Source organism: Schistocerca cancellata, chromosome 2, assembly GCF_023864275.1.
Source record: "Schistocerca cancellata isolate TAMUIC-IGC-003103 chromosome 2, iqSchCanc2.1, whole genome shotgun sequence".
In the NCBI taxonomy this organism is placed as follows: domain Eukaryota; kingdom Metazoa; phylum Arthropoda; class Insecta; order Orthoptera; family Acrididae; genus Schistocerca; species Schistocerca cancellata.
This window is the reverse complement of record NC_064627.1, coordinates 150521878-150543960: the sequence shown is the minus strand read 5'-3', so window position 1 is coordinate 150543960 and position 22083 is coordinate 150521878. Positions and strand designations below refer to the sequence as shown.

Here is a 22083-nt window from a genome sequence, read left to right as displayed (position 1 = left end):
AGAACACGTTCAAGGTTTTCCGAGATCGAGATCTTGTTCGAGATCGAGATCTCAGGAACATATTGTAAAAATTTCAGCCATTTGTTGTGCATACCCCTCATGGAGTCCGCTACTCAGTTTTGGTACCGAAAAAACCAAGTTTTTCGAATTTTCTCCGGAACTGCCAATGAACTGCATGGTGCCTACATAAGCCCATTAAGGCTCCCCATAGACCACATATAAATCAGAAATGACCAAGCAATTCTCTCCATTTTCCTAAGCTGGAGAAGTGTGTAATATTCAAAATTTGGTTCTTAATTGCAGGATAGTTACACTAAGAAGATCCTTCTGTTGTGTGTATAAATGGTCCCTAGTCCAAGAGCTGTACAAAATACTTGATCGTACCTTTCCATTGTCAATAAAACCCGATGTATGAGCTCCAGAAAAATCCTGTTCTTATTCGCGGCATTGTGAAACATATTAGGTAGCACGTGCTGTATCCTGCGTACCGATCTAAATGAATGTTTAAAACATAAGTTAGGATAAAGTACGCACAACAGATTCTCCATGGCTTTTCTAAACATAATGTTGCATTAATAATGCTAAAGGAATTTTTTTAAAGCTCACTATTAGAGCAAGTTTCTCAAACAGTACTGGTACAGTGTATGAATCTTGTAACAGTACATTATAGGCGATGTAGCCATTTTTTGATTATTAGTTTCCTACAAACTGATCTCAACGGATATAGGTTCGTACATCACAATCAAAATGGTTCAAATGGCTCTGAGCACTATGGGACTTAACTGCTGAGGTCAGCAGTTCCCTAGAACTTACAACTACTTAAACCTAACTAACCTAAAGACATCACACACATCCATGCCCGAGGCAAGATTCGAACGTGTGACCGTAGAGGTCGCGCGGTTCCAGACTGTAGCGCCTCGAACCGCTCGGCCACACCGGCTGGCACATCATAATCAAGGCTGCCTTCAGACGATATCTTCCTCAGTATACAACACCCATAATTGAGTATGTGGCTCCCAGAAGCACTTAGTTCAGGCTGTGATTTTAAATGTCGAATGGCACACCACGAATTTTATAGTAGTGGCACACATTAGTTGCTGGTTCTATATAGACATCTCTTCCCTACATAAGTATGCTCCTGCGACCAGTGTCAACATTATTTCAGTCCTTCTGGCCGTACTTTCGTGCCACATAAAATACTAAACTGCCAAAATATTAAAATATCTGGCATTTAGACCGGCCATCGTCAGGGCACCCGCTTTTGCATTAGATGACGCGGTACTACGAGGGTCACTCCAAAACAAGTGCATACTGTTTTTGTAAAAATACAGTTTTCATTCTGCATGTGTGAAAGTTTTACGGTGTGTAGATACATCCTTCCCGCTTGTTTTCAGACTTAGTTCAACCTGTTCCCGTGAGTAGTGGCGTCACAGCATGTATTCAAGATGGCTGCTACACTTGACGTTCGTCAGACGCAACGTGCTGTCATAGAATTCCTGTGCTGTGAAAACGAGACAGTGGGAAACATCCACAAGAGGTTGAAAAAGGTGTATGGAGATGCTGCTGTCGATCGCAGTACAGTTAGTCGGTGAGAAAGCAGGTTACGTGATGAAAGCGGGCACGGCAATATTGAGGATTGTCCTCGCAGCGGCAGGCCTCGTACTGCACACAATCCAGACAATGTGCAGACATTTAACGAATTGGTGACTGCTGATAGAAGCATCACAGTGAACGAATTGTCACGCTACGTTGGGATAGGGGAAAGAAGTGTTTGCAGAATACTGAAAGTGTTGACGTTAAAAAAGGTTTGTGCCATGTGGGTTCCCATTATGTTGACATTGGCTCACAAAAAACAGCGATCTTTTGGTACGAGAATGGTGGAGAGAATTTCTTGGAAGAACTGTGGCAGGTGATGAAACGTGGCTCCATCATTTTTCACCAGAGACGAAGAGGCAATCAATGGAGTGGCATCATGCAAATTCACCAAAAAAAAAAAAAATCAAAACTTCACCTTCAGCTGGAAAAGTTATGGCTACGGTGTTTTTCGATTCCGAGGGACTCTTGCTTGTGGACAACATTCCAAGTGGAACCACCATAAATTCTTATGCATATGTGACGACACTGAAGAAACTTCAAGCTCGACTGAGTCGTGTTCGACCACATCGGCCAAAGCAGGATGTTTTGCTGTTGCACGACAATGCACGGCCACAAGTCAGTCAAAAAACCATGGAAGCGATCACAAAACTCGGATGGAAAACACTGAAACACCCGCCTTACAGTCTGGACGTGGCTCCATGTGACTATCATCTCTTTGGTAAACTGAAAGACTCTCTTCGTGCAAGAAGGTTGAATATGATGACTCCCTTGTGCACGCTGCAAAACAGTGGCTCCAACAGGTTCGTCCAGAATTTTACCGTGTGGGTATACAGGCGCTGGTTCCAAGATGGCGTAAGGCAGTTGAGAGGGATGGCAATTATGTGGAGAAATGGAAATATTGTTCCTAAAGGATGTATCTACACACTGTAAAACTTTCAAACATGTAGAATAAAATATGCATTCAAAAAAAATATGTGCATTTCTTTTGGAGTGACCCTCGTATATACAGGATTTTAGTGAGATTATACAGAGCCTTTTTTTTTTTCAGAGAACTTTAAACTACCGCTAAGTGAAAGACCAACTGTTATTTCATGCAGACAGCTGAAGAGTACTCACTGCCAGCGAGAATGCGACGGTATTTTCTGTTTCATAGTGGAATGTAAACAACCCACTTTCCTCTCGTTGACTGCGAAAGGGACTCCTTAGAACAGTAATGATGGTACGGTCGTTTACGACGAAACTCTCATGAAAGTTGCTAGCTGTTGCTGCGCTTTGACGCATCCTTTTGCGTGTCCGCGCGATGTCGTAATTATCAGAATTGACGCAACCGTTCCTGCGTGCAGGAAGCTCTTCGACAGCTGCCTCACAAAGGCTTTTGTTCCTCGAGCGAGCGGTAATTCCAGTTTTGCCTTTCCATTAAAACTTTGCCTCTGCTCCAACTTTATTCAGCCTCGAATCCGTCAAGAGATTCCTGAGATGCCTGAGATGCCTGAGAATCTCTTTTTAGCGCCTTTAGCAGCCAAAAGGAGCGGAAAAAGTGTCGCAGGCGGCAGGTAGAGAACCTCGGGAGGAGAACTGCTAGTCGGAAGCCGCCTGTGGCCCACATGTACTCTTACGCTGAGGACTGTAGTAATTTGTGTCACGTGGATTCCGGCAGAAAGAAAGAAACCGCAACCAGCTAATGTTTATTATTTTATTACGAAATCGCTGTGTTGTCGATCTCGAACTGAATGGTTAGTCTTCAAATGACTCGGCATATTTTGTATTAAGTTATTTACGTCATACTTGTCATGTGACACGTATGATTCAGTGTCTTGGAAGCTGACTTGTCTTGAAACTTAGACTCGAACGTTTAATTAAAACAACGAAACACCTTTTCAAGTGATTTTTAATTAATTTTCAGGCAAGCCCACGCAATGTAATTCAAGCTGTTCAGTGACAAGAGCTAAATTTTCTCTGTTGCAGCTTAACATTTGTTGGTGTATTTCAAAACGCAATAGATTAGTTAATATTAGTAAAAGAAGATCTCCGAAGATAGTAGATTGTTAGTGTTAAGAGGTTCGCCTTACAAACACTCAGGCTCTGTGTATGTATTTTATGTCATTTGTAAGATTTAAACTGGGGCAGACATCTGAGATTACTTCTCCAAAAATATTAATCTCTAACATCTGGTGATTTTCCACGAACGTAGTGATAGATGTGATCTAAGAAAATAGAGATGCCGGATCTATCTCATTTATCAGTATACATCTGCACCGGTACTTACATAAAAGCTGAAATTTTACGTCAAATAAGAGATTACGCAACGAGTACCTGGCTACATTACACAGAGCATATAAATAGGACAATGAATTAGAATATGACTAGTCCTGGCCGCGAACGTGCGGACTACATGGTTCCAAGAAAGAACAAATGGGACGTAGCCATGTTACGTAGACGAACTCGGATACTGTTTAAGGGTTAGTCTAGTGTTCACTATCTGAGGTGCGTAACAGGTAGGTATACAAAGGCTACTATACCTTAGACATAACATAAAAAATTTACCATATTTATAAAATAACGTTAGTAAACGTTTAATCGACTGAACGAGGAATTGAGATTATGAATTGCTGCTAATGAATGAAGTACAACTACATATCGCTGTCCAGGTGAACACGAAGTTCTCATCTGATCAAAAGAAGAGCTGTGTCCCTTTTAATCTGAACAAGCACACCGAGCGAGAATTTACTCAGGCTAACCGAGACCTAAAAAACAACCGCGTCTATGTGATTCCATTCGAAAACTTGTGAAAAGCGTTAAGCCGGCGGCACACCAACCGTGCATTCGAACGTCAACGTCGAGCGCGTCTAGTTAACGTGCTACTGCACACTCAGAAACGATGCGGCTTGTATATACGGTATGCGTGTCCCAGCGGGATATACGCAATCGCAGCACGCTCCAGCGGAAGTCGTGGGCTGTATCCGGCTCCAAATCACAGTTTATTTATGAAATTTAAGTGCAGAGAATTCATACGTCAACTCTATTAAAACGAACAGTTCCTCCATTATCCACATGCTAGTCATGTACTTCTGCCACTAAAATACTCAAATAAAACCATCAGTATCCATGCACATATTATAAGGGATAGAGGTAAGTTCCCTATAGAGGCAGTAAGGATATCAGCCTACAAAAATTCCACTACAAATAGTGCGATACAAATTTACGATAGTCTTCCACACAAGATAAAAATTACGAGGGTGATTCAATAAGTAATGTCCCACTTTTTTTCTAAAGCCTTTAATACACGTAGACGAACCTCCTCGTTGGTGCTTCACGTTTAATGTTTATTATGTGCACCGGTGATGTTCCGAACAGTCCTGGCAGATGGCAGAGCCGTAGTACAGCGTCAAAATGGCGTCTACGTAGGCCTCACCTGTGCTTTTATTGAATTCTTGTGTGCAGAAAAAGATCGCCGTGAACATCCATAAACGTTTGTGTGCAGTGTATTGTAAGAGGTCCATGACTAAGGAATTTATTGCTAGCGCACTCGAGCAGATGTAATTTCGATGGATTGCTCATGCGCTGCCTGCGATATGTAAGCTATAAGAGAATCTCAGACCAGAGAGCAGTGTTGGCTGCTGTAGTAACTGTGTGGCAGTAGGAGTAAGATGTAGCTAGCGGTCTGCTGTATAGAATTGGCTGGGCCGGTAGTGGGGAGCGATGGCGGTGCGTCAGCGTTGTAGTATTAGGTAAAAGAAGCCTCGCGCAAATGTACTATTGTTATATCAAATCCCATGGAAATGTTTTAAAAAAATCTCTTAATAAGAATCTTTCTTATAAAAATTAACTTTTGACAATCATTAATCTCAATTTAAAGAATTTGCTAATTTCTCAAATTCATGGTCATCCCGATTATTGCAAACAAAAATCAGTTGTTTCTTTTTATATACGACAAATCTATCGGCCAGCATTGCACTGGGCTGTGGCAGAAAAATTTCTTGTAGGAACAGATATATACGCGTTATCCAGCGACTTAATTGAGCTAAGAATTTTGAATTTATTCAGGATGATCTTTCAGGGCCATGACGCAGCACTGCTGACGTCCAAATTTACCACTTTAGATTCACAGTCAATTAATTGTTGAAAGGTTGTAAGTGAGCCACAATTTTATTGAGAGATTAGTCACATTTTATTATTGGTAGGTTACGGATCTTATCTGTTGGTAGGTTATACTAAATGTGAATGTTATATAATTATATTTTTTTACTGTTGGGCGGTTACACTAAACGTGAATGTTATATATAATTATTTTATCTGTGGGGAGGTTACAATATGGCGATGCTGCATTTGATAGGAGTACAGTTTAGCGATGGATAATGAAAGTTCTAGCCTCAGGAAATGCACAAACGCAGCTCCATGATCAGCCACGCTCGTCATGTCACAGTCACTGCTCCAGACATGCTGAATCGTGAGGAAGCGATTATCCGTGCCGACCGGCGCATCGCAACTCGACAATTGGCTCTACACTTGTCGGTCAACATTGGAAGTGCGTCTGCAACGATCGAGACTCTCGAGTATTAAAAGAGGTGCTCACGATGGATCCCACGAATGCTCACAGTGGACCACAAGATTCAAAGAAAGGCCATTTCATCTGAATTGCTAGAGTGTTTCGAGAACGACGGAGAGGCCTGTTTGACAAGTATCGTTACGAGAGACGAAACCTGGGTGCGCCACTTTGCGCAGGAAACGAAAAGACACTCCATGGAATGGCATCATCCTCATTCACTATAAAAGAAAAATTCAGGACAACATCCTCCGCCGGAAAAGTCATGGTAACAGTGTTCGGGGTTTGTGATGAGGTCATTCTCGTGGATGTGATGCCAAAGGGTTAACCATAAATTCAGAGGCATACGTGAAGATTCCGATTAAACTCAAGAACCGTGTTTCCGATGTGTTCGATCGGACAATAATCCAGTAGAAATCTTGCTCCAACACGATAATGCACGGCCACACAGAAATCTGAGAACTCAGGAACACATCGCCATATTGGATTGGTCATCATTGCCTCATCCAACTTACAGTCTAGACCTGGAACCCTCGGACTTCCATCTCTTTGGGCCACTTAAAGATTCTCTACGGGGAACACAATTTGAAGATGACGAAAGTGTCAGTCATGCAGTGGAAACATGGCTACACCTACGGGACAAGAGCTTTTACCATCATGAAATGCATGTTCTTCCACAACGTTGGCGTACGGCCATAGAACGTGATGGATACTACGTTGAAAAATAGGACATTGGCAAGACATGTTGATGGATATTGTCACGAAAGTCTGACTCTCTGAGAAAAAAATCTGGGCATTACTTATTTAACGACCCTCGTATTTCATCAATCCCACTTTTTAGTAAAAATCTAAGGTTATTCTTATTCGACTGGTGTTTATATTCAGTAGCAGAATCTTGAAAACATGTGAAACGCAAGACCAAACAAGAAAATGCAAATTATTTGACAACAAAGACCATCTAACACAAACACTTCTGAGGGAGAGAAGACATATCTGTCTAACGTCGAATACTATAGAACATATATTTATTAAATTAACAAGGAAGTCTCAGGACCTAACAGAAAAAGCGAAGGTAAGTGAAAAAGAAAAAGTTGAATACAATGCGACACCAACCTGGGACACATCATACATCACTATGTAGCTCTGTGTCTGTACTTATTACATACACTTCACTGAAGTTCCGTAACTTTCGTCCTTGACTTGTATGTTACTATCTTCTAGAAGCTTTAATCACAGACTTGTTATTAACTGACATTTAATTACAACAAATCGTACCAAGAAAAACTTGTTTCTCATGGATCGTCAATATGCCTTTCCCTGGATACGGCATAGTTTCACGATACACACAATTTACATTTTGAAAATTATTTAGCAACGAATATGAGGTTTCCTGTTATTTTATCACAAAAAAATCGTATCAAAAAATTACCAATTTCTGAGAGATAAATTTTCTGGTGCTTTGAAACAGCATATATTCTTAGGATAGCAATTATATTAACCCACCAAATATAGGATTCAATTGAAAGCCAATATCGTGTCTCCAGACTCTTCATTGCTGCAGGGGTCTGTGCTCTGGCCAGTACTGAATTTGGTTCTTATTTATATAAACGATGTCCTTTCTAGTACTGCAGGTGATCATAAAATATTTCTGTTTGCCGCTGGCACCAGCTTGATGGTGAAGGAATTGTGGGGCTTGTAGACAATCAATTGATGCCAAATCACATTAAGACTCTGTTGTATTTCTAACACACAATTAAACAAAAACTGACATTTTTTCTAGTACTGCAGGTGATAATAAAATATATCTGTTTGCTGCTGACACCAGCTTGATGGTGAAGGAATTGTGGGGCTTGTAGACAATCAACTGATGCCAAATCACATTAAGACTCTGTTGTATTTCTAACACACAATTAAACAAAAACTGACATTTTGATTACACGGAATTAGCATGTATGATTAGCGAGATTGAACAGTTCAAATTCCTAAGCTCTCAGATAGATATTAATCTATAATGGAAAGCCCATTGATACAAATGTTTTTATTATCTTTTTAATTAAACACTGACCTACAAAATTTTCCATGACAATGACAGCTCAAACGTAACCTCTTCATTTATTACTCACGATATACAATCTGAATGCAATCTACTACTATACATTAACAACATGACTTCCAATAATTAACACAAAAGAATGGCCCTCAGTTGCAAGAAATCCTAACAATAATACAAATCAAAAACAAAAGAACATAAAGAAATATGAAACAACCTCCAACTCTGTTAATTGCCTAACTCATTTCAATCACGAATCTCAATAGTGGAACCCCATTCTTTTTCATAGTCACTTACCTCACAGAAAAATCTTCATTTGTAGTCAGCAATAACAGCAAGTCGCAACAACAGCCAGCTAAATAAAAAAAAATTCTAACTACTATAGACTCTAACTACTAGGAGGCATATAGTTAGCAAAAGAAAGATTTTATTGAACAGTAAACAATGTATTTAGAAAATACCTTTTTAATGTGACATCCATTTCCAAAAAATATATAGGTGTCAATAATCCCACTACCCAAACATTACTTGCTTATTTGATTATAAACACATCATTTCGTCTCACTTTACAATGCATATCCTACCAATACAGAGTTTCCACTAAGAATATCATGTCCATACTCTACCCTATGCACTCACTAACTCCTAGTCCGTCCAACCACAGAATCTCTTGCTGAGGGCGTAGAGCACTATCAGTAATATTAACACAGTATGTAGGTCTGCCGATATACAAACAGGATACTTACATAGCCCCCTTGGTCCCCTCAAAAAATTTTACAAAGTGTTTTTCGCAGTGGCCAAGAATAAGTTGTTAAAATTTTTATACTAACAATGTCAAATAGAGTAGATGCACATATAGTTTAAGTAATATGCTGTTGGTCAATAAAGTAAAAATTCTCCTCACAGTCCCTAAAGACAGTCCCAATAATTCATCAAAAGATAAGTCTACCCAAGTTTTACACAGAAAGGCTGAGCAGTGTATGAAAATGCACAAGTAAGCATTGCACAATCATGCAGTCTTGAAAAAGTAGTGTTGTCCACCCCATAACAGTGCCGACTCTTGACATGAAGTTTTGAAATAGTATCATACGATTGGTAATGGTCCACAACAGAGCAGACCCACAGCAGTATCAAAGTCTTGAAGAATATTGGTGGAATTGGTGGGTCGCCACAGAGCAGACCAGTGTCAATCGAAGTTGCTAAGAATATTGATAGTATTGGTGGATCACCACGGACCAGACCCACTATAGTCTTAGTAGGTGTTATGATAGTAGTGGGCCACCGAAGATGCAGACATACTGGCCAGCAGCCATCCATTGTGACAGTGTGGGTGCACACTCACAATTGAAGAGTTTTGAGGACAATATAGCAAGTCCATGGACCACCATGGTGTATTGATGCAAATTACAAATTCTTGAGCCACCACTTGTGCACTCACAATTTTTTTTTTGCAATATCTTTACATCCAGCAATCCTTTTAACCAGTCCCTTGCTGAATTATCAGTACACATACAAGCACTAATACAGTCATATAATATTTGAGAATTCATGGAAATACTATGACCACAAGAAAAACGTGTGCAGTAAATTGGAGAACTGGTGTCTATACAATTACAATTTTCCAGCATAAGAATACAATTACAAATGTAAAGAAGACATCATTATAGTAAAGAACATGATAATACAAATAACATTTGTATTAATACAGGCTTTACAAAAAGAGTAGAAATAAGCATGTATATGAGTATTACAGTAATAATGACATATGTAAATAAATGAAAAATGAGAATATCAGTAGAAAAATTAACTTGACACATGAATATTAAAAGAACTCATAACAGAATAAATAATGCCAGGACATCTTCCTAACGTAAAGAAAACGTTACAAAAACAGAGATTAGGTTTGAGGATAACAGTATTGCTCATCATAGTGAATGTAGCCTGGTATTAGAAGGAAAAAAATTCTACCAAATTTATCTTATCAGGTAAACACAAAGAGAAAACGAGAATCTTCGATGTCGGTTAAAAACATGCAGATATACTCTGTCGACTGATATGAATCTTTTTTTTATTTTGTGTGTGTGTGTGTGTGTGTGTGTGTGTGTGTGTGTGTTTGTGTGTGTGTGTTGTGTTCTGAAGCCCTGCAAGTACGTAGTTGTCATAATTAAAGTGCAGTTACAGACGTCTAGTGTGAGATGCTATATCGTATGTCAGCAAAAGTTGGTAGATGTGCTAATGCGTTAATGTGTAACCCATTTACACTTAAAAAAATTAGTTCCAATTTTGGTAACCAGGTGAACGTCTAGCGCTGTATAGTATTTTTTTGTCGCTGTTATTTGACAATCCATAACGTGCGGCTATGCTGGAATTCAGCCTTGATGATAGCTTCCACCCTCGCAGGCATACGTTCAATCAGGTGCTGGAAGGAGTGCTGCACTGAGAAGAGGTATCGATGTCGGTCGGTGAGGCATGGCGCAAAATCGGCGTTCCAAAACATCCCAAAGGTGTTGTATATGATTCAGGTGCAGACCAGTCCATTACAGGGATCTTATTGTCGCGTAACCACTCCGCCACAGGCCGTGCATTATGACCAGGTGCTCAGTCGTGTTGAAAGATGCAGTCGGCATCCCCAAATTGCTCTTCAACAATGGGAAGCAAGAAGGTGCTTAAAATATCAATGTAGGTCTGTGCTGTGATAGTGCCACACAAAACAACAAGGGGTGCAAGCCCCCTCCATGAAAAACACGGCCACACCATAACACCACCGCCTCCGAATTTTACTGTTGGCATTACACACGCTGGCACATGACGTTCACCGGGCATTCGCCATACCCACACCCTACCCTCGGATCGCCACATTGTGTACCGTGATTCGTCACTCCAAACAACGTTTTTCCACTGTTCAGTCATCCAATGTTTGCGCTCGTTACACCAAACGAGGCCTCGTTTGGTATTTACCGGTGTGATGTGTGGCTTACGAGCAGCCGCTCAACCATGAAATCCAAGTTTCTCACCTCCCGCCTAACTGTCATAGTACTGGCAGTAGATCCTGATGCAGTTTAGAATTCCTGCATGATGTTCTGGATAGACGTCTGCCTATTACACGTTACGACCCTCTGCAACCTTCGACGGACTCTGTCAGTCAACAGACGAGGTCGGTCTGTAGGCTTTTGTGCTGCAAGTGTACCTTCACGTTTCCACTTCACCATCACACCAAAAGCAGTGGACCTAGTGATGTTTAGGAGTGTACAGACGTATGACATAAATGACTCACAGTCACTTGACCACATTCCGTGAGTTCCGCGGAGCGCTCCATTCTGCTCTCTCACGATGTCTAATGACTACTGAAGTCGATGATATGGCGTGCCTGGCAGTAGGTGGCAGCACAATGCACCTAATATGAAAAACGTATTTTTCGGGGGTATCCGGATACTTTTGATCACATTGTGTAATTTTTCGTGCTAGGCAGCACTCTGAATCGATCAATAATAATATCTCCATTTATTTATCTGACATTATCTAACTATCCCTACACCTACATTCCCTACGCTTCAGTATGTAAGAGCTCCTTTACTTTCAAACAGGAGTTACAGTATCTCAATATATTAATCTTCCTATACCTGTCTGTATCTATACTGTCGTTCCTAATCTTTCAGATTGCAAAATTTATTTTTAATATTTATTTTATAAATATTTACTATGCTCTAGGAAAACGGCGACGACGTAAAGCAGACACTAGAGATTTATTTACAGATATTTTCTACAAAAATGAAATGTGTGGGATTCCATCAATACAAATAAAGAATGCGGAAGGTCGTATATTTATATTAACTCACTTATTTATTGAGAGATGAAGTTACGGTAAAAAATATAGTGTAATTAAGTCTCGAAGCATATGTAATGTGTCCTTTTTGTACGGCGTAGAAAAAACGAAAGACGGATAAATTCTGTTGTCCGATTCCACTCGTTGGCTTTGAGCAATGTCGTTATACCTAAGACAAAGATGCTACGTATGAAAGCAACGGATCACACTCATGAGACGAATGCAGCATGCAATAAAATTACAACCATGTTTTACGCAAGTATGTACTTAGTCATGAATGATATTGAAATTAACTGAAGATAATGAAAATAAACAAGAACAAGAATTAAAAAGAAATTTTCGTTTTCGATAAGAGTCATTTCGTAATTTATGCGAATAGGAAAGCACTGAGCACTTTTAAACTGCATTACAGTAAAACCCATGGTGAAGTCATATTATTATAAAATTGCGTTAATTTTACCATTAAGTATTGTAACTAACGAGATAAGCGTAGGAAAGTTGGCGTTTTGGGCGGGGAGAATCTAAATTTAGCAGAAAAACTGGAAAATGAAACGAGTAACAATAAATACGATACAGTACCATGAAATGTGGAGAAACCGACACACTAAATTCTAAAATAAAAGCCAGATCACAACTAAAAAAAATCCATAAAAAACCAATATTGTAATCGATAAATAGAACTAACTTATGTACGTAAATTCCAGTTACCGATTACCGTTATTTTTGCAGGAATTGTATGCGCTGAAACGTAATAGCATTTCTACATTTGTAACTGCCCACTAAAACTACTGCAGTGAAATATCAAAAACTGGAAACGGTAACTACAATTGACCATCTACATAGGACAATTCTACCTACCGATCCCAATATTAGTAACTTTTTCGCAGTAGTCCAGAGGGCAGTTACAAGTGCCGGAATCCCATTAGCCTACACTTTAGTGCACACACCTGATGAAAAAAGATCTAATTATTGAACCATCGAATGGTTGGAATCGGTAAAGAGAACTGACCTATCTTGGGGGTCAATTCCAGATACCGATTCCAACTATTCGATGATACATAATTTTGGACAGTTTTCCAGTAAATCTGTAAACTATGTTTTTGTAGGATTTCTAGATTTATTATTAATCTCAGAAGCACTACGGAAAAGTAATAAAAATTGTATCAATAGATTCTCTTCCTTTTTCGTAATAGTGAAGAGAGTAATAACAAATGTAGAAATCCTGTCACACGTTAGTTCACACACATGGTGTTAAAACGGCATACATAATGAACCGTGGAATAGTAGGAATTGGTAACTAGAACTAGCCTATATAGGTCAGTTCTAGTTACCGATTCCAATATTAGTCATTTTTACGCAGAGGTTTAGAGAGCAATTACAAATGTGAAATTCTATTACACCTCAATGCACATACCTGCTGGAAAGACGAACTAAATAGTGTAACATGGAAAGGTAGGAATAGGAATTAGAATTTAGCTGTGAATTTACCTGTATAACTTATTTCTAGTTACCGATTCCAGTATCTATTACACCTTACTTTTTGTAAATTTTCGTTACTTATGTACTAGTTCCATTAAATTCAGTAATTGTAATAAAAATTAACGCTGTTTCACAATATTATAAGTTCATAATGAGATATAGCGTATTTTATTAAAAGGTTATCTGTGCTTTTCTCAAGCGCATAAATTACGATGAAACATCCAGGACGGAATGTGTGTCTCGCGGGATAGCCGCGCTATCTAGGCGCCTTGCCACGGTCCGTGCAGCTCACCCCGTCGGAGGTTCGAGCCCTCCCTCGGGCATGGGTGTGTGTATTGTCGTTAGTGTAAGTTAGTTTAAGTTAGATTAAGTAGGGTGTAAGCCTAGAGACCCATGTCAGCAGTTCGGTCCATTAGGAACTTACCACAAATTAAAAATAAAATAAAATAAAATAAATGGGTGGCCTCAGCAGCCAGAGACTGCGGTCATGTGAGTGTGTGAGTGTGTGTGTGTGTGTGTGTGTGTGTGTGTGTGTGTTTCTGGTTAATTTGATATCATGTCTTCGGAAATTGATTGTGGCTCGGTTCTGAGTAACTGCATAATGACTTGTGTTTGGTGATTAGGAATAATGGGTTTTCTTTTTGCATGAAAACTGTCTTAAGGATTAGTTATTAATATTTGTCAGTCTGATGTTTTGCACCGGTGAGTGTGTGTGTTTCTGGTCGGTTGACAATACACGATCTAGGGAAATTGGTTCTGACTCTATCTCTGAGTGTTTGCTTTTCTTTTGTGCGAAACATGTGAAGGTTCAGGTACCAATAGTTCAGTTGTACACTGGTTTACACTACCAACTATCTATTGAGATCTTTCTGTTGGAGAATTGATTGTATTTTGTAGTGATTTTGTATATCAGCGATTTTGTCATTCACATAGTGGATTTAATCATTTCGACTGAAATCTGCATATCCTCGGTATCGCTTACTATAATGTGTAAAGTGTTTAACAGTTGTAAGTGAATGTGGCTGGCATAATTGACACTGGCTGTATCATTTTTGTTTGAATTTTCACATCTGTTCTTGTTTGAATTGGCCTTGGGCGGGTGGTTGTGAAAGCTATATCCGAGCGATCGTTGATTTCGTTGACTTTGTTTTGTGAACCTTTTTTTAACATTGTTGCTCCTGTTTACTGAACCCACGTGTGTGCCTATTGTAAGTGATATCCTATGGCAAACTGCTACTGCCGTACTTTAAGTAACGCTATTTTCACGATAGCGAATGAGTAGCAAATCAGTGCTCTAGGTTAAGAATTAGTTTGGGGGTAGCGTTTTGAGTGGTCACTAGTGTGTTTATCAATTCGTAGTAACCATTATTAGTAACGGGGTTCATGGGAATATACTTGTTGGGTAGCTGAGTAACTCCGGTATGACCGTACGTTGTATTAGTAACCTATGTGTTATGAGTCTCACTAGGGGATATACACCAATTACCAACTGTATGGCAACGAATCGTGGTGCACTATTTCGCTTCTTATTTCATATTCATTGAGGCTAGAATTTTACTTACCTCAAGGCATTGTTAAATGTTCATCATTGGATGCATTTCTGCTCAAGCCTTTAAATCATTGGTAAATGAAATGTTTTTATTTTGTGGTTGTTTCGCTTGTTGCCTGCTAGTTGCATTGTTGATTGGAGTGAGAATGAACTTAAGGCGTACGACAGATCACATTAGTTATTCAGATCTAGATTTGAGAACAAGGGCATCTGCAACTTCCATTTTGTCTTCCACCCTTACGAGCTTCAATGTTGGGGCCGTCGTTGCTGCAGATATCGCAATGTTCGAGCTGGGACAAGTTCTGACGTGTGGTACCAGGTTCACTCTGGAGTCATCGGGTGTTCCATATTCGTGTCAGCACCATAACACCGAAAACTATGTTCTTATTTGTCTAACACATTTAATCCTGAAGAAATTAAGTAAAGAGATTCTTATACCACAGCTCACTTTGTGACAAAAAGAAACCAGCGCTCCACTCCCCAATTATGTCGCCTTCGTTCACTCTTTGAATAAAATTTGACTGTGGGCCAATTTATGCAGCAGTACACCTTCATCTGCTAGAGAAAAATTTTTAACTCTAAAATCCTGCACATGTCATCTCTTTTAAGCCTAGTTGTAATTACGTTCCACTAGTGGTATTGAAATCTAACTTTAATCACCTAACTTTTTTAGAATTTTCTCACGACTGATGTGCTCCACGAACTACCATTTTTATGGAGGCGATTTATGTATCATACTTACACCACATAAACTATAGAGTAGGTCAAAAGTCACTGCCTATCGTAACCCACAAAAAGCGTTATTGTAACCTGGTTTGTTTGTGATACTAACACCAGAGTGCACTGCTATTAAATCAGATATTTATGACATTGTGCATTATTGACTGTAAACTGTTGTGAGGATGTTTTCTAGAGAACAAAATGTAGTATAAAGGTAGTTATAATTTAATGATGAATGACGGGAATAATAATTTCAGCACTGTTCATCCTACAACGAAGGCTGTCTACAATTTACGCAAACGTGAGAGAAAAGTGGATCTGCAGCGGATTGCCACAGGTCGCGAAGGCCGTCAGTAAATGATGAAATTAATGTTTAAATTTTACAAGCTGTTATCGAGAACCCTAAAAAGTCTGCTCGTAAGTTATCTCTTGAACAGGTATTTCTAGAACCTCCGTGCAGAGAATTTTACATAACGCCAGATTCAGACAATTGAGGACTTGAAAGAAGCTGTTTACAACACTTTTGAAGCCGTTAATTCTAACAGACGACTACGGAAACAGGTATGTTTAAGCGGAACAGGTCATCTGATGACATGTATCGACAATGATGGGAAACAATTCGACAAGTAATGCTATAAACAATCCTGTAGCTTCAATAAAGTCCACAGATATTTCAGAATTCCAATTGATCGACTTGTATTCAAGCAGATTGTGATGGGTAGTGACCTGGTATAATTGGCTGGTCTGGCAGATATGAGCTCGTGCCACTCCTTTTGTTGGTTTAGATTTTGAACCATAAAAAGGTGATGACTTATGTAATTCTATTCGTGCTGCAGAGGGCTCATTAAGCTGTAGGTCACCCTATAACGTGCACGGTAAGACATGTCCAAAGTTGGGAGTCAGATGAGGGAAAAGCACTTACAGCATGACCACAAACAGTTAGGCACCATAGTGCTGCAACCTACCTTAAGATTGAGTACCCATTTATTATACTTATGTGTGTCATTCAGAGAGTAGGCGTCAGAATACGGTGCTTTAGTAGTAACGTGTGAGAACATGAAGATGCGTTGCTTTGCAGGGTCCGTTCATCTCCGCGTTCTCGTCGAGCAACCTGGGGGACGTGTCGCCCAACACGGCGGGCCCTCTCTGCCAGGAGACGGGTCGCAGTTGCGAGCCGGAGACCAGCACCTGTCCTAGCTCACCCGACGGCCGCCAGGAGCGCTGCTACTCGCTGGGGCCCGGCACCGACATGTTCGACAGCACCCGCATAGTTGCCGAGCGGCTCGCTGATAAGGCTGCTGTGAGTGTCCCCAGTCCAACTACCAATGAGAACCTGGCTGGGTCACAGATACACTGTGTCACCATTCATTTCGGATCCATTGGCCGATGTTGTTGTTGTTGTGGTCTTCAATCCTGAGACTTGTTTGATGCAGCTCAGCTCTCCATGCTACTCTATCCTGTGCAAGCTTCTTCATCTCCCAGTACCTACTGCAACCTACATCCTTCTGAATCTGCTTAGTGTATTCATCTCTTGGTCTCCCCCTACGATTTTTACCCTCCACGCTGCCCTCCAATATTAAATTGGTGATCCCTTGATGCCTCAGAACATGTCCTACCAACCGATCCCTTCTTCTGGTCACGTTGTGCCACAAACTTCTCTTCTCCCCAATCCTATTCAATACCTCCTCATTAGTTATGTGATCTACCCATCTAATCTTCAGCATTCTTCTGTAGCACCACATTTCGAAAGCTTCTATTCTCTTCTTGTCCAAACTAGTTATCGTCCATGTTTCACTTCCATACATGGCTACACTCCATACAAATACATTCAGAAATGACTTCCTGACACTTAAATCTATACTCGATGTTAACAAATTTCTCTTCTTCAGAAACGCTTTCCTTGCCATTGCCAGTCTACATTTTATATCCTCTCTACTTCGACCAACATCGGTTATTTTACTCCCTAAATAGCAAAACTCCTTTACTACTTTAAGTGTCTCATTTCCTAATCTAATTCCCTCAGCATCACCCGACTTAATTCGACTACATTCCATTATCCTCGTTTTGCTTTTGTTGATGTTCATCTTATATCCTCCTTTCAAGACACTGTCCATTCCGTTCAACTGCTCTTCCAGGTCCTTTGCTGTCTCTGACAGAATTACAATGTCATCGGCCAACCTCAACGTTTTTATTTCTTCTCCATGGATTTTAATACCTACTCCTAATTTTTCTTTTGTTTCCTTTACTGCTTGCTCAATATACAGATTGAATAACATCGGGGAGAGGCTACAACCCTGTCTCACTCCCTTCCCAACCACTGCTTCCCTTTCATGTCCCTCGACTCTTATAACTGCCATCTGGTTGCTGTACAAATTGTAAATAGCCTTTCGCTCCCTGTATTTTACCCCTGCCACCTTTAGAATTTGAAAGAGAGTATTCCAGTCAACATTGTCAAAAGCTTTCTCTAAGTCTACAAATGCTAGAAACGTAGGTTTGCCTTTCCTTAATCTTTCTTCTAAGATAAGTCGTAAGGTCAGTATTGCCTCACGTGTTCCAGTATTTCTACGGAATCATAACTGATCTTCCCCGAGGTCGGCTTCTACTAGTTTTTCCATTCGTCTGTAAAGAATTCGTGTTAGTATTTTGCAGCTGTGGCTTATTAAACTGATTGTTCGGTAATTTTCACATCTGTCAACACCTGCTTTCTTTGGGATTGGAATTATTATATTCTTCTTGAAGTCTGAGGGTATTTCGCCTGTTTCATACATCTTGCTCACCAGATGGTAGAGTTTTGTCAGGACTGGCTCTCCCAAGGCCGTCAGTACTTCCAATGGAATGTTGTCTACTCCGGGGGCCTTGTTTCGACTCAGGTCTTTCAGTGCTCTGTCAAACTCTTCACGCAGTATCGTATCTCCCATTTCATCTTCATCTACATCCTCTTCCATTTCCATAATATTGTCCTCAAGTACATCGCCCTTGTATTGACCCTCTATATACTCCTTCCACCTTTCTGCTTTCCCTTCTTTGCTTAGAACTGGGTTTCCATCTGAGCTCTTGATGTTCATACAAGTGGTTCTCTTATCTCCAAAGGTCTCTTTAATTTTCCTGTAGGCAGTATCTATCTTACCCCTAGTGAGATAAGCCTCTACATCCTTACAATTGTCGTCTAGCCATCCCTGCTTAGCCATTTTGCACTTCTTGTCGATCTCATTTTTGAGACGTTTGTATTCCTTTTTGCCTGCTTCATTAACTGCATTTTTATATTTTCTCCTTTCATCAATTAAATTCAATATTTCTTCTGTTACCCAAGGATTTCTAAGAGCCCTGGTCTTTTTACCTACTTGATCCTCTGCTGCTTTCACTACTTCATCCCTCAAAGCTACCCATTCTTCTTCTACTGTATTTCTTTCCCCCATTCCTGTCAATTGTTCCCTTATGCACTCCCTAAAACTCTGTACAACCTCTGGTTCTTTCAGTTTATCCAGGTCCCATCTCCTTAAATTCCCACCTTTTTACAGTTTCTTCAGTTTTAATCTACAGGTCATAACCAATAGATTGTGGTCAGATTCCATATCGCCCCTGGAAATGTCTTACAATTTAAAACCTGGTTCCTAAATCTCTGTCTTACCATTATATAATCTATCTGATACCTTTTAGTATCTCCAGGGTTCTTCCATGTATACAACCTTCTATCATCATTCTTAAACCAAGTGTTAGCTATAATGAAGTTGTACTCTGTGCAAAATTCTACCAGGCGGCTTCCTCTTTCATTTCTTAGCCCCAATCCATATTCACCTACTACGTTTCCTTCTCTCCCTTTTCCTACACTCCAATTCCAGTCACCCATGACTATTAAATTTTCGTCTCCTTTCACTATCTGAATAATTTCTTTTATATCATCATACATTTCTTCAATTTCTTCGTCATCTGCAGAGCTAGTTGGCATATAAATTTGTACTACTGTAGTAGGCGTGGGCTTTGTGTCTATCTTGGCCACAATAATGCGTTCACTATGCTGTTTGTAGTAGCTTACCAGCATTCCTATTTTCCTATTCATTATTAAACCTACTCCTGCATTACCCCTTTTTGACTTTGTGTTTATAACCCTGTAGTCACCTGACCAGAAGTCTTGTTCCTCCTGCCACCGAACTTCACTAATTCCCACTATATCTAACTTTAACCTATCCATTTCCCTTTTTAAATTTTCTAACGTACCTGCCCGATTAAGGGATCTGACATTCCACGCTCCGATCCTTACGACGCCAGTTTTCTTTCTTCTGATAACGACATCCTCTTGAGTAGTCCCCGCCCGGAGATCCGAATGAGAGACTATTTTACCTCCGGAATATTTTACCCAAGAGGACGTCATTATCATTTAATCATACAGTAAAGCTGCATGCCCTCGGGAAAAATTACGGCCGTAGTTTCCCCTTGCTTTCAGCCGTTCGCAGTACCAGCACAGCAATGCCGTTTTGGTTATTGTTACAAGGCCAGATCAGTCAATCATCCAGACTGTTGCCCTTGCAACTACTGAAAAGGCTGCTGTCCCTCTTCAGGAACCATACGTTTGTCTGGCCTCTCAACAGATACCCCTCCATTGTGGTTGTATCGCTGAGGCACGCAAGCCTCCCCACCAACGGCAAGGTCCATGGTTCATGGGGGGGGGGATAGACAAATAAAATACAAACAGGTGAAATAAAAGTGACATAGACATGCATATCAGTAGCAATCAATCTGCAAACGAGGCTGCAACTAAAGCCTTTTTAATCTGAGTGCACCGCACTGTCCCTAACGGTATTTTACTGACTTGTCACAGGTATGAAACTAAACTCAGACTGGGGGAATACAACATATGGGTTCCACAAGGTTCAGTGCTAGGTCCACTACTGTTTTTAATTGCGTAAATGATCTTTCAGTGACTTTAAAGGGAATGGTATTGGCTGCTCTCATATTAAGATATCTACCAAATTGCCACATACTTTGTATATTATGAATTGTTAATAAAATTAAGTAAAAAGGTTTGCAGTAACATTGACATTGTCTTGGACATTAATAACAGATAATCTGCACAAGCGTTTCTATATCTGCAATTTAGATGTGAGATACCATTCCTAAAGGCACTTTTATGGTCTGCATCACAGACTGGCACTAAGGATCGGGGAATATACACATTCCCACTTGGTGCAGTATAGCTTCGACTCCTATTCTCAACCTACTAAATGATCTTCCAACGACTTTAATGAGGGTGATACTGAGCCAGCTGGACACATCTTAGATGTACCGTATCACCATACATTAGGGATTCAACCTTTTGGTTGTCGAATGAAGTAAAAGGGAGTAAATGAGAGTTATATTTACATGAATATTAGTATTAAATAATCAACAAATTAATTGCAACTAAAACCTCGTGTCATGCAGTTCCCAGGTACCGCACCTAGTGAGGCGATTGACAAAGGCACATGAACGAAACTAACCTCAGAATGAGGGAACACAAGATGAGGCATCCCACAGTAGTTGATACTCTCCCTGCTCCAGTTTGTAACTTTTGTAAATGATCTCGCAACGATTGTAATAGATGTTGCAAAAGCTGTAATGTTTGTTGAACACACAAACGTATTAATTAAGGTGATAAAACTCAACCAGATGTGGACCAGGTGATAGGTGAACAGATATAAAATACGCACATAGCAAGTAGTTTAATACTTAATCTGAGAAAGACTCATTTTATGCAGATAGAAAAAAGTGTAAATAACCTGCTGGTACCAGAAGCACCACAATGTTAATGATTCTGAGAATCAAGCGGGATATTGAAACTCTTTGTACCACGGAGACTAAGAACATAAGAAGCAATAGCTACTGACAATACCAGATCTTACTTACAATATACGAGGTGTTCTCAAGAACTGGAATTTTGAAGTTTTGTTTGTTGTGTTGCAGCGACTTTTTCAGTGTTGTTTGGGCAAACATTTCTGAAAATCATTACCCAGTGTTAGCCACATTGTCTGTTTCATCTGTCGTCAGCTGCCATATTAAAGGTTTCATGTGTTTTAGTGGTATGGGTGATATTGTAGAAAAATGGATCTGAGAATTTGTATAAAATTTTAGTATAAGAACAGAATAACGTGAAGTACAGTTTCGGAAAGTTCAAGTGTTGCCTTTAGTGGCTTTACTAGGAGTAAAATAAGGATTTGTGAGCGGTATAAGCAATTCGCTGCAGGTAATGAAATCGTTGAAGATGAGGAGAGGCGTGGACGCTACAGTACATAATCAACCCATGAAATCTTGGAAAAGGTGAAGTAAATGGTTATCAACGATCGCCGATT

At 40.0% G+C, this 22083-nt stretch overlaps 1 protein-coding gene across 1 annotated transcript in view; it reads left to right on the top strand.

Annotated features, from left to right (window-relative positions):
* LOC126152040 (neutral ceramidase-like) overlaps positions 1-22083 on the top strand; it is a 243401-nt gene that overhangs the window by 104413 nt on the left and 116905 nt on the right. The window contains exon 6 of the mRNA XM_049915981.1: positions 16839-17060. Coding sequence (XP_049771938.1) covers positions 16839-17060 — 222 coding nt within the window. The remainder of the gene's footprint in view (positions 1-16838; positions 17061-22083) is intronic.